The following is a 13803-nucleotide window of genomic DNA, read 5'->3' on the forward strand; positions in this document are numbered from 1 at the left end:
TCTGTTGCTTAACCACTCTATGGTAATTTGTTACGGTAGCTTGAAGTGACAACACGCATATTATGGAGCCTTCAAAAATGTTTCCAACTAGTTTTTCATGAGATAGGAAAAGATGAATTATACATTTTTAAATACAATAAGCAAGATAAAGAACTATTAAAGGATTATATCTACTTATGTATATTATGCATAGAAAAAAGGAAATAGTGGTTACTTTGAGTAGTAAGATTATGAGTGATTTTTTTTTAATGCTTTTCTAAATTTTCTACAATGAGTATGTAGAAACCTACTCTCTCTCTCTCTCTCTTTTCTTGTACAGATGGGGTTTCACTATGTTGCCCAAGCTGGTCTTGAACTTCTGGGCTCAAGCGATCCACCTGCCTTGGCCTCCCAAAATGCTGGGATTACAGGCGTGGCGTGAACCATCACACCCAGTCTAAAACATTCTTTGAAAACACTATTTTTTAAAGATAGTTTTATTTATTTCTTAAGATAATTTATGTAGTAGAAAAGTTTTTAATATAGTAAGATTACATTTAGCCTTTCTCCTTTAAAAAAGAGAAAGGCTAAATTGTCAAGCAGTTTCAGTAAGTATTCCTATTATTTTCCTGAAATCATACAATAGGCTGAAGTGGCAAATTTAGTGGGTTTTTTTATGCTAGTCACTAACAAAACACAGCAGATTATGGGGTTTCTATATGTTTCCCTAAAATTAAGGGAAATCCAAACAAGTATTCTGGCTTCTCACAGGGAGAATAAGATATTATCACCTGCTTATTGAACTCCACAGCAGCTTTTTCCGACTCAAACATGATGGACCAGTTCTGTCTTTGGTCATCATAAAAGGTGCTATAGTTATTGGGGCGAACCTGGAGAAAGGAGAAATGTTAAGATAATGCATCCACAAGAAGTATTATACCAGATAAACATGACTGCCTAAGCTCACAGGGTAGGGTCATGACTCAGGTGGACCCAAAGAGAAGTATCAGAGATTTTTCTTCTTCCCTCTCACCCTCCACCATTCACCCTTTAGTCCACATTCCCAGAAGGAGCCAAGAGACTTTTCTGTAAGGTTCTGTTAGATACTTACAAGGACACCCAGGGATGAACAAGTGGATCTAATTTCTACTAGGTACAATCAGACCAATCTCTCCTGTAAACTTATCCTGAAGGAGCTAATGATTACATGATGAAGTCTTACCATGAGCTCAAAATTCACATGAATCCTAGCAACCGTAACTGGCTGTTGCTGACTGATATAAAGAAGAATCCTATACTGTAGACAAGCAACAACAGAAAAAAAAGAGAACAGAAGTTAAAAGGCAACATAAAATCAGCAATATGTATCAGGGGTTGTACTTCATACAGCTATTAAACTCAAAATCTTTTCATCCTTTAAGGCCTCAACTGTAAATTTTATCTTCTCACTATCCACATTAATCTCTCATTTTGGCCTCGCTGTTTAACTGTAATTGGCAATGTCTTCGTTTTGTTAGTGTTTTCATTTATACAAGGGGTGACTAAGAGAGAGTGGCTGGTTGTGTAAAAGAAAATACAAATTGTTTTTAAATTGATGAAAAACATAAAATACATGTACATTATATGTATATATGCCCACGTGACCATTAACCAGATTTTTAAAATAGCAGAGCATTTCCCACACCACAGGAAGCTCCTTCATGCCCTTCCTATTCCTAGTCAGTAATCCCCACCCTGAGGGGTAACCAATATTCTGACTTCTATCACTGATTAATTTTGCCCTTTTTTCTTTTTTTCTTTTTGAGACAGTGTCTCTCTGTCGCCCAGGCTGGAGTGCAGTGGAACAATCTCTGCTCACTGCAACCTCCGCCTCCCAGGTTCAAGCAATTCTCCTGCCTCAGCCTCCCGAGTAGCTGAGGCTACAGGTGCATACCACCACGCCCTGCTCATTTTGTATTTTTAGTAGAGACTGGGTTTCACCATGCTGGCCAGGCCGGTCTTGAACTCCTGACCTCAGGTGATCCGCCTGTCTCAGCCTCCCAAAGTGCTGGGATTACAGGTGTGAGCCACCACACCCAATTTTGCTATTCTTACATTTGTATAAATGGGATTATACAGAGTATACTCTTTTGCATTGTTTCTTTCACTCACCGTATCTGTAAGAGTAAACCCTGATACTTCATGTTGCAGTACTTTCTCTTCTATTGTCATGTAGTATTATATTATGTGAATATACCATAAACTCTTCATTCATTCTTCTGTTTATGAAAATTTGAGTTGTTTCCAGCTAGAGGCTATTATGAATGATACTTCTATGAACATTCTCCATGTCATTTTTTTTTTTTTTGAGACGGAGTTTCACTCTTGTTGCCCAGGTTGGAGTGCAGTGGCATGATCTCAGCTCACCACAACCTCCACCTCCCGGGTTCAAGCAATTCTCCTGCCCCAGCCACCCAAGTAGCTGGGATTACAGGCATGCGCCACCACACCTGGTTAATTTTTTTTTTTTTTTTTATTGTACTTTAAGTTCTAGGGTACATGTGCATAACATGCATGTTTGTTACATATGTATACTTGTGCCATGTTGGTGTGCTGCACCCATCAACTCGTCAGCACCCATCAATTCGTCATTTATATCAGGTATAACTCCCAATGCAATCCCTCCCCCCTCCCCCCTCCCCATGATAGGCCCCGATGTGTGATGTTCCCCTTCCCGAGTCCAAGTGATCTCATTGTTCAGTTCCCATCTATGAGTGAGAACATGTGGTGTTTGGTTTTCTGTTCTTGTGATAGTTTGCTAAGAATGATGGCTTCCAGCTGCATCCATGTCCCTACAAAGGACACAAACTCATCCTTTTTTATGGCTGCATAATATTCCATGGTGTATATGTGCCACATTTTCTTAATCCAGTCTGTCACAGATGGACACTTGGGTTGATTCCAAGTCTTTGCTATTGTGAATAGTGCCGCAATAAACATACGTGTGCATGTGTCTTTATAGCAGCATGATTTATAATCCTTTGGGTATATACCCAGTAGTGGGATGGCTGGGTCATATGGTACATCTAGTTCTAGATCCTTGAGGAATCGCCATACTGTTTTCCATAATGGTTGAACTAGTTTACAATCCGAGACGGGGTTTCTCCATGTTGGTCAGGCTGGTCTCGAACTCCCAACCTCAGGTGATCCACCTGCCTCAGCCTCCCAAAGTGCTGGGATTATAGGCGTGAGCCACCGCACCCAGTCTCTCCATGTCTTTTGAAAGACACAGACATTCATTTCCCTCAACTTAAAGAATGTCCTTTAATGTTCCTTGTAGTGCAAATCTACTACAATGAATTCTCTCACTTTTGTGTGGCTGAAAATTTATTTTGCCTTCATTTTCGAAGAACATTTTTGTTGCTACAGAATTCTGTAATAGGCAGGGTTTTGTTTTCCTTTCAGCACTTTCAAGATGTAATTCTACTGTCTTTGGATTCCAATTATATGGACGTTAGACCATGTCCCACATCAATCTTTGCCCTAGTCTCTTTCTATTATTTCTTCTCTCTGTGCTTCAGTCTGAATATTTTCTATGGAACTGCCTTCAAAGTCACTAATTCTGTCTTCTGCTGTATTCTTACTCTGTTAAACCCATCCAATATGTTCTTAATTTCAGAAATTGTATTTTTCAAATCTGGAATGCCATGTGATTATTCTTATAGATTCTAATTTTTAAAATTCTCCATCTTTTCATTCCGTTTGTACTTTTCCTCTAATTTCTTTAAGATATTATTCCTAGTTGTTTTAAGTGCTTTGTATGTTAACTTCAATGTCTAGATTATTTGTGAGTCTGCTCCTAGTTTATTTGTTCCCTTGATTATCAGTTACATTTTCCCACCTCTTCACATGTCAAGTAATTTTTGACTGTAGGCCCAACTTGTATATAAAACAATATAGGGGATAAAATCATAAAACTCTTGGAAGAAAACATAGAGGTAAATCTTCGTGACCTTGGTTTTGGTAATGGATTCTCAGATAAAACACTAAAAGTACATGTAACAAAAGAAAAAAATTAATAATATGGAGTTCACCAAAATTAAAAACTTTTGTACATCAAAGGACATTATCAAGAAAGTGAAAAGATAATCTATAAAATATCTGCAAATAAGGGTTTCATACTCAGAATATATTAAAAGACTACTACAACTCCACAACAAAAAAAAAATCCAATTTTTAAAATGGGCAAAGGGCTTAAATAGACATCTCTCCAAAGAAAATACATGACATGGTCAATAAGCAAATGAAAAAATACTCAACATTAGACATTGGGTAAAATGCACATTAAAACCACAATAAAGTACCACTCCACACCTACTAGAATGGCAAGAATTTAAAAATAATAATAATAACAAAATGCTGGCAAGGATGTGAACAAACTGAAACCCTCATACATTGCTTGTGGGAACGTAAAATGGTGCGGCTGCTGTGGAAAACGGTTTGGCAGTTTCTCAGAAAGCAATACATAAAATTACCATACGAGTCAGCAATTTCCACTCTTAGTATAGAGCCAAAACAGGAACTTGACCATATACTTTTATGTCAGTCTTCATGGTACATACATTTTTTGTCTATTCCCAACAGACAAAAGGGATAAACACCCCAGCGTCCATCAACTGATGAATGAATAAACAAAATGTGGTATATACCTATAATGAAATATTATTCAGCCATGAAAAGGAATGAAATACTGATACATGCTAAAACATGGGTGAACCTTCAGGACATTATGCGAAATGAAATACATCAGTCACCAAAGACAAATACTGTTATGATTCTACTTATATGAGGTACCCAGAAAGGGCAAATTCATAAAAACAAGAAGTAGATTTGACCTTATGGGGAGCTGGGAAAAGGAAGAAGTAGTGTTGTTGCTTAATGGTTACAGTTTCTGTTTGGGAAATGTATAGTAGTGATGGTTGCTCAACCAATATTATGAATGTAATTAATAGCACTGGATTATGCACTTAAAACAGTTAAATGGCAAATTTTATCTTATATATGCATATGTATGTGTGTATATATATATGTGTTCGTGTATGTGTCTGTGTACACACGCATCCCACAATTAAACAACAAACAAACAAAAAATGCCCAAATTCGTAAGGTAGGATCATATCACAAAGGTCAAATTTAACAATTTTGAATGGTTGGATTTGTTTGAATGCACAATAGTAACCAAAATGTGATCATTTACTATATACCTGATATTATAAATTAACATTCAATACAAACAATCATCTTTATCTTCTGATAAACAAAACATTGGGCAAGTCAGATAAAAGCCAACTCATTGGTATTATTTGGGACATCTGAATACACATGAGATGTGGGAGCACTCTCACCTCTCTGGCTGTGTGGTTCCCCAGAACTGCAGCACCAAATTTGCCCTGCTTTACATATTGACCATTTGTGCTATAGAAGGAAGAGAAACAACAAGTATTAATACTTCCCTAAACTCTACAGAACCAGCTTTCTTTTCTGCCATAGAGAAGTGGGAACAATAGTCATTCAGCCTCTAGACAGGCACACAGGTGAGCAGTTAGATTTTTTTTTTTTTTTTTTTTGAGATGGAGTCTCGCTCTGTCACCAGGCTGGAGTGCAGTGGGACGATCTTGGCTCACTGCAACCTCCACCTCCCAGGTTCAAGTGATTCTTCTGCCTCAGCCTCCCAAAGTGCTGGGATTATAGGCGAGCACCACCACACCCAGCCCAGCAGTTTATAGTTTAAAGCTCGTATGCTACTTCCTTACTCTTTAAATATAAATATCTATCATTCTTGCTATCTCAGTGGAGAGGCTCTCTTTGAGTATTTGACAGTTGTTGAGGGTACAAGCACTTCCTAAAGAGAGTAGACAAGATAATGGCTTTTCAAGTTTTACGGCAGAAATCTCCAATTTAGATGTTAAAAGTACTACTGAGATTTTGTCCGTGGAAGGGCTGAATAACCATTTTGCAACGAACAGAGTTTTTCGAGAAAAAGTAGCTTAACTGCACACCCTTCCACCAAACTTTAGAGAGTGTTCCTTCTCAGCGACTTACTATCGATATGCATGGACTGCTGTTGCAACCAGTATTGCGGGAGTGCTCATGGTGGCTGGTGCTGTTTTTGGTGTTGCCTGATTTCCTGAAGATGAACAAGAAAACAAAGTTGTCATTCACTTCTAGGTTTAAACTAAATTTTTTTTTTTTTTTTTTGAGACAGAGTTTCACTCTGTTGCCCAGGCAGGAGTGCAGTGGCGCGATCTCGGTTCACTGGACCCTCCACCTCCCAGGTTCAAGCAATTATCCTGCCTCAGCCTCATGAGTGGCTGGGATTCCAGGTGCGCACCGCCACACCCGTCTAATTTTTGTATTTTTAGTAGAGATGAGGTTTCACCATGTTGGTCAGGCTGGTCTTGAACTCCTGACCTTGTGATCCATCTGCCTCAGGCTCCCAAAGTGCTAGGATTACAGGCATGAGCCACCACACCCAGCCTTAAACTAATTTTTAACCATTGAACTAGCTTCAAAATTGATCTTATTATAAAGATCACAGTTAGTGTTGTAATGCTTTTATTATTATTATCCTTAACTGATCCACAAAGCAGCCCTATGATCTAGTCTGGGGGTGAAGAAACTGAGCTTCTAATCACCCAAGTGCCTCATACAATTATACCATTATAGTGCCTAGGTCTGAAACCCAGGTACTTGGGAGGCTGAGGCACGAGAATTGCTTGAAACACCGGAGGCAGAAGTTGCAATGAGCCAAGATCACACCACTGCACTCCAGCCTGGGTGACAGAGCAAGACTCCATCTCAAAAAAAAATAAATAAAAAATAAAAATTTTCCTTGAACAGAGAAGGTCTTCTGTATTGCTACTTTATTTATTTGTAAATGCCTAAAGAAAACTGTATAGGCGATCTTGCCTCTATAGCTCCCCGCTAAAAGCATAACAAACTCATAGTTGCTGTCTTCTGATTTAAACAATCAAGTCAGCCAGGTGCAGTGGCCAGAGTTCAAGGCCATAGTGCACTGGGATGGCACCTGTGAATATAGCCACTACATTCCAGCCTGGGCAGCAAAGCAAGACTCTGTTTCCAAAACTAAGTAAAATAAAAAATCAAGTGTTTTCATTGGGTGGTGACTAAGGTTGTTTCCTTTTTTTCCCATTAACTCAACCACTTCAACTCTGAAGCACACTGCTGATGAAGAGATGTGCCATGGGAAATATAAAAGCACAGCCTACTAGAAATCTGGCCAGGTTATGACTTGGAAAACAAGAGAAGCACCTATAGCAAAACTGCCTAAAGCAATAGGTAATACTTAAAGCAGGGGTCAGCAAACATTTTCTGTAAAGGGCCTATAGGTTGTGGTATAATATGAAATATGTTTGTTCTTTGTCCTCGGTTCCTGACACAGTGCTCCCAAATCTCTTGTAATTTCCTGAGTGATAAGAGTGGTAGGAACATCTTTTGTATAATCCAATTTTAGCCAGCATGGTAAGGAAGGAAGGCCCCTTTGCTTTAACCTACACAACAGAAGTAACTTTGAAGTGACCAGTTGTTTTTTGTTCTATTTCTGCTTTCTTCAGGCCTTTTCTGCCTATAAAGCCAACCTCCTCTGCTCAGCTCATCACAACATTCCATTTTATAGAATGAAGTGTTGCCCAATTCTAGAATCTCAAATAAAAGCCCACCAAGATCTTAAAACTACATGTGTTAGAACTGTATCATTTGACAATGCTAATGAGTGGGGCCCTACAGGCGTGGAGCCTCAGGATGGAGCCTACAGCTAACCTGCCCAGATAAAGGAAGTGAAAAGTAGGTCTTCCTTCTTGCCAAAACACTGGACAGTGTCTACTTAAGAGTGCCTTGGGCAGAGTTTGGGAGAGCGGTGTCCACATGGGGCAGAAAGCCTTGCTTTTGAATCTCTCCATCAGTTCCCAAGAAAGCGCACACCATCCAGCTGCTAGAAATTAGGATCCCAGATCTTAGAGAAGCACCCACCACTGGGGGTGAGCTTAGCCAGACTGGTCGAGGATACACAAGCTGGCATTCACTTTTGGAAGGTTGCTAACCCTTCCATCTAACCTGTTAAGGCACAATCTTAGTGCCAGTTGTGATGGCTAATACTGAGTGTCAACTTGATTGGATTGAAGTACACAAAGTACTGATCCTGGGTGTGTCTGTGACGGTGTTGCCAAAGAAGATTAACATCTGAATCAGTGGACTGGGAGAGGCAGACTCACCCTCAATCTGGTGGGCACCATCTAATTAACTGCCAGCATGGCTAGAATAAGGCAGGCAGAAGAAGGTGGAAAGGGCTGACTTGCTGAGTCTTCGGACTTTTATCTTTCTCCTGTGCTGGATGCTTTCTGCCCTTGAACATCAGGTTCTTTGGATTTTGGACTCTTGGACTTACACTAGTGGTTGGCCAGAGGCTCTCAGGCCTACAGCCACAGACTGAAGGCTGTACTGTAGGCTTCCCTACTTTTGAGGTTTTGGGACTCGGACTGATCCATTACTGGCTTCCTTGTTCTTCAACTTGCAGATGGCCTATCATGGGGCTTTACCTTGTGATCGTGTGAGCCAATTCTCAATTAAACTCCCTTTCATACATACATGTTTCCTATTAGTTCTGTCCCTCCAGAGAACCCTAATACACTCTTACACTCTTGCTTTTATTTTGTTTTGTTTTGTTTTGTTTTTTTTTTTTTTTTTTTGAGATGGAGTCTCGCTCTGTTGCCCAGACTGGAGTACAGTGGCACGATCTCAGATCACTACAACCTCTGCCTCCTGGGTTCTAGAGATCCTCCTGCCTCAGCCCCCCCAGTAGCTGGGATTATAGGCACACGCCACTATGACTGGCTAATTTTTGTATTTTTCGTAGAGATGGGGTTTTACCATGTTGACCAGGCTGGTCTCGAACTTCTGACCTCAGGTGATCCACCCGCCTCGGCCTCCCAAAGTGCTGGGATTACAGGTGTGAGCCACCTCGCCCGGGCAATACACTCTTAACTTACCTGTTGCTGCAGTTCCCTGGCCTTTCTTAGGCTGTTTTGGGGCTGTGTACTGGAAAAATTCATTTCCATGGCCAGCTGCTGTCTGATCCAGACCAAAAAGGGAGGCCAATCTGGCACTGTCAGTAGAAAAAGAAAAATGAAATTCCATTGATATATCCCAAACCTGGAATTACCATAAAAGCTGCTCATCTCCAACCTTGAACAAATACCTCCTTGACGACATCCCACCATTCAATACTAGAAGCACTTCCAGCTAGGAAAGCTGATTAAAAAAAAAAAAGAAAAGAAAAGAAAAAAGAAATAAAAATACTGGACACAGCAAAGTGTCTTTGAAATCAAGATTGTGTATGTGATTTGAACACCATCAGTTGACCCTGCTCATCCCCAGGATCTTGGTCAAGTCATTTCTTTTTTCTGGACCTCAGTTTTTCCACCTGTAAATTGAAGCGATTAGTTCAGATGCTCTCTATGATATCTTCAAACTGTAAATTCTTGCTTTTAGCAAATCAGTTTCTAGTCACCCTTACTGATTACTCCCCCTCCTGCTTTTTGCCAGTTTATTCAATTGAAATGAAGCTATGATACAAACTTACCCATCAAACACGGTCCCTGCCATCCTTTCATCTAACAGAACCATTCTTTCATCATCCCACGCAAGGAATCTTATGCTCCCACCATTCCACTGAAACTCATCTTGCTAAGATCACTAACAATTTTTTGTTTGTTTTTGTTTTTGTTTTAGGTGGAGTTTCACTCTGTTGCCTAGGCTGGAGTGCAGTGGTATGATCTTGGCTCACTGCAACTTCCGCTTCCCAGGTTCAAGCGATTCTCCTGCCTCAGCCTCCCAAGTAGCTGGGACTACAGGCATGTGCCACCACACCCGGCTAATTTTTGTACTGTTAGTAGAGATAGGGTTTCACCATGTTGGGCAGGCTGGTCTCGAACTCCTGACCTCAAGTGATCCACCCACCTTGGACTCCCAAAGTGCTGGGATTATAGGCACATGCCACCAGGCCTGTCCGATCATCAACAACTTCTTTGTTACTAAACCCAGTTTACCAGACCTTATCTTATTTGACCTCATACCACCTTTTTATATTGTTAATTAATTTGTTCTTGAAATTCTTCTCTTGACTTCTGCAGGGGTTGTGGAAGGAACAGGTCCAAATAAGATATCAATAAATACTAATGCAATCCCTGGCTTGTTTTGTCCCATTTCTCTGCCTTCTCTTTAACTCCTTGGGCTCTTCTTCTTCATTTGCCCAATCTTTAAATGTCCATGTCTCCAGGGCTTCATGCTTTCTCTCTCTTGGTAGCGTTTCATACTGTCTCTCTCTACTTATTTACCTTGGTATCAAATGCTATCCAAATGCTGATGATGCTCAGATCTGTATTCCCAGCCCAGAACTTGCTCCCAAGTGCCAGACAACATAGATATCCCACAGGCAATACAAATGTAACATGGCCAAACCAGAACTCATATCCTCCAATGCCCACTGCCCCAGCAAAACCTGTTCTTCCTTTTGTGCTTCAAGACCACCGCCAGTTTCAAGGATTCCAGAGAAGGACTCTATGGTCTCAGCATACATTGGTACTCATGATGTGGTACTCATGACTAAAATCTATTACAAAAGGATATACAGCAAAATCAGCAAAAGTAAAAAGTGCATGGGTTGGCTGGGCACAGTGGCTCATGCCTATAATCCCAGCACTTTGGGAGGCTGAGACAGGAGGATCACTTGAGGTCAGGAGTTTGAAACCAGCCTGACCAACACGGTGAAACCCCATCTCTACTAAAAGTACAAAAATTAGCTGGGCATGGAGGCGCACACCTGTAATCCCAGCTACTCAGGAGGCTGAGGCAGGAGAATCGCTTGAACCCGGGAGGCAGAGGTTGTAGCGAGCTGAGATTGCGCCACTGCGCTCCAGCCTAGGCAACAGAGCAAGACTCCGTCTCCAAGAAAAAAAAAATTATCCAGTCTTGGTGGTAAACATCTGGAGTCCTAGCTACTTGAGAGGCTGAGGCAGGAGGCTCAATTGAGCCCAGGAGTTTGAGACTACATTGAGCTATGATCATGCCACTGCATCACAGCCTAAGTAACACAGCAAGACCCTGTCTTCCCTAAACCAAAAGAAAAGGATTACTAGATCATCATAAATGTCATGGGAATGAGACCCGTGGCGTTATAAGAGGAGGAAGAAAGATCTGAGCTAGTATATCCAGCATGCTTGCCATGTGATGCCCCAAGCCATCTCAGGACCCTGCAGAGAGTTCCTACCAACAAGACCTTCACCACATACAGCCCCTCTGACCTTGAACTTCACAGCCTCCATAATTGTAAAAAATAAATTCCTTTTCTTTATTGCACTTTAGGTATTTTGTTACAAGCAACAGAAAACAGACTAACATATCAGCCAAGAGCCAACCTTCTAAGCAGGGCTTTTTAGGAATAATAGTCTCAGGCTTGCTGTGTTAACTCTTTAAAACAATTTTTTTTTTTGAGACAGGGTCTCAATCTGTCACCAGGCTAGAGTGCAGTGGGGTGTTCATGGCTCACTGCAGCTTTTGCCTCCAGGGCTCAACCAATCCTCCCACCTCAGCCTTTCAAATAGCTGAGACTACAAGCATGTACCACCACACTCTGTGGATTCTCCCACCTCAACCTCCCAAGTAGCTGGTACTACAGGCATGCACCAAGAAACCTGGCTAATTCTTGTATTTTTTGTACAGATAGGGTTTCACCATGTTGCCCACGCTGCTCTTGAACTCCTGGGCTCAAGTGATCCACCCACCTTAGCCTCCCAAAGTTCTGGGATTACAGGTGTGAGCCATTGTGCTCAGCCATGACACATATTTCTTAAATGGTAAGAACTGATCTGAATGGATGTTGTGTTAGCAGGCATGAAAACAACATTAATCTTATACATCTCCATCAGAGCTTGTGAGTGACCAGGTACACTGTCAATGGGCAGTAATAATTTAAAAGAAGGCTTTTTTTTTTTTTCTGAACAGTGGGTCTCAACAGTGCATTTAAAATATTCAGTAAAGTATGGTATAAACAGATGTGCTGTCATCCAGGCTTTGTTCCATTTACAGAGCACAGGCAGAGTAAATTCAGCATAATACCTAAGGGCCCTAGGATTTTTGGAATGGTAAATGAGCAATGGCTTCAACTTAAAGTCACCAGCTGCATTATCCCCTAAGAGTAAGCCTGTCCTTTGAAGTTTTGAAGCCAAGCACTGACTTCTCCTCTCTAGCCATGAAAGTCCTAGATCTTCTTCCAATAGAAAGCTGTTTTGTCTACATTGAAAATCTGTTGTTTGGTGTAGCCACCATCACCAGTTCTCTTTGCTAGAACTTCTAGATAACTTGCTGCAGCTGGAAATTACTTGCTGCTTCATTTAGCACTTTCATGCTATGAAGATGGCTTCTTTCCCTCAACCTCATGAACCTCTGCTCACTTCCAACTTTTCTTCTGCAGCATCCTCACCTCTCTCAGCCCTCACAGAATTGAAAAGAGTTAGGGCCTTGCTCTGAATTAGGCTTTGGTTTAAGGAAATTTGTGACTGATTTGATGTTCTCTCAGATCCCTCAAACTTTCTCCATGTCAGCAATAAGGCTGTTTTGCTTTCTCATCATTTGTGTGTTCACTGGAGCAAGCACTTTTAATTTCCTTTAAGAATGTTTCCTTTGCATTCACAATACGGCTAACTGGCACAAGAGGCCTAGTTTTTGGCCTGTCTTTGTTTTTACACTCCTTCCTCACAAAGCTTGATCATTTCTACCTTTTTTAAAGCGAGAGATGTGCAACTCTTCCTTTCACTTAAACACTTAAGGTCATTGTAGGGTTATTAATTGGCCTAATGCCAATATTGCTGAGTCATGGAGTATAGGTAGGCCCAAGAAGAGGAAAAAAAGAGAACTGCTAGTCCGTGGAGCAGTCAGAACATACACAACATTTATCAATTAAGTTCACTATTTTATGTGGGCGTGGTTTGTGACAACAACAATTACAGTAACACCAAAGATCACACCATAATAGATATAATGCCATTGAAAAAGTTTGAAATATTCAAAGGATGTGTGTGTGTATGTGTGTACATATATATATATATATATATATATATATAAAATTATTTTTTTTTCTTTGAGATGCAGTCTCACTCGGTCGCCCAGGCTGGAGTGCAGTGGCACAATCTCGGCTCACTACAACCTCCGCCTCCTGGGTTCAAGAGATTCTCATGCCTCAGCGTCCCAAATTGCTAGGATTACAGGAGCGCACAACCAGGCCCTGCTAATTTCTGTATTTTTTAGTAGAGACACGGTTTTGCTATGTTGGCCAGGCTGGTTGCAAACTCCTGGCCTCAAGTGATCCACCCACCTCAGCCTCCCAAAGTGCTGGGATTATAGGTGTGAGCCACTGCAACTGACCAAGAGAATATTTTTGAATATTAAGAGAATTACCAAAATGTGACACGGAGACACGAAGGGAGCAATTTTGCTGTTGGCAAAATTATGCCAACAGACTCGCTCAACACAGGGTTGGCCACGACCTTCATTTCGTAAAAAAAAAAAAAAAAAAAAATCTGCAAGGCACAATAAAGCAAATCTAAAAAAAAAAAAAAAAAAAGAGGTATGCCCAGGGTCTGGTATGTAATAGGTTCAATAAATGAATTCAAAGTTTAGTCTGGCTCTGAGTGCCTCTTCTCCAAAGGTGTCCTTAGTTTAGGTGAAGTAAACATTGAAACTTCCCAACAAGTTGTTTTGGCTTTTCAGGTT

The 13803-nt window shown here is 40.8% G+C and overlaps 1 protein-coding gene across 3 annotated transcripts in view; it reads right to left on the bottom strand.

Annotated features, from left to right (window-relative positions):
• Window positions 1-13803, bottom strand: part of FKBP15 (FKBP prolyl isomerase 15) — a 56096-nt gene that overhangs the window by 37106 nt on the left and 5187 nt on the right. The window contains exons 2-6 of one of the 3 annotated variants that reach the window (XM_010370455.2): window positions 9024-9139; window positions 6061-6145; window positions 5364-5433; window positions 1202-1276; window positions 771-869 (exon numbers count right to left, since the gene is read on the bottom strand). In XM_010370455.2, coding sequence (XP_010368757.1) covers window positions 771-869; window positions 1202-1276; window positions 5364-5433; window positions 6061-6145; window positions 9024-9139 — 445 coding nt within the window. The remainder of the gene's footprint in view (window positions 1-770; window positions 870-1201; window positions 1277-5363; window positions 5434-6060; window positions 6146-9023; window positions 9140-13803) is intronic. The other 2 variants (XM_030919507.1, XM_010370456.2) reach the window with 2 other exon arrangements.

Source organism: Rhinopithecus roxellana, chromosome 16, assembly GCF_007565055.1.
Source record: "Rhinopithecus roxellana isolate Shanxi Qingling chromosome 16, ASM756505v1, whole genome shotgun sequence".
NCBI classification, from domain to species: Eukaryota; Metazoa; Chordata; class Mammalia; order Primates; family Cercopithecidae; genus Rhinopithecus; species Rhinopithecus roxellana.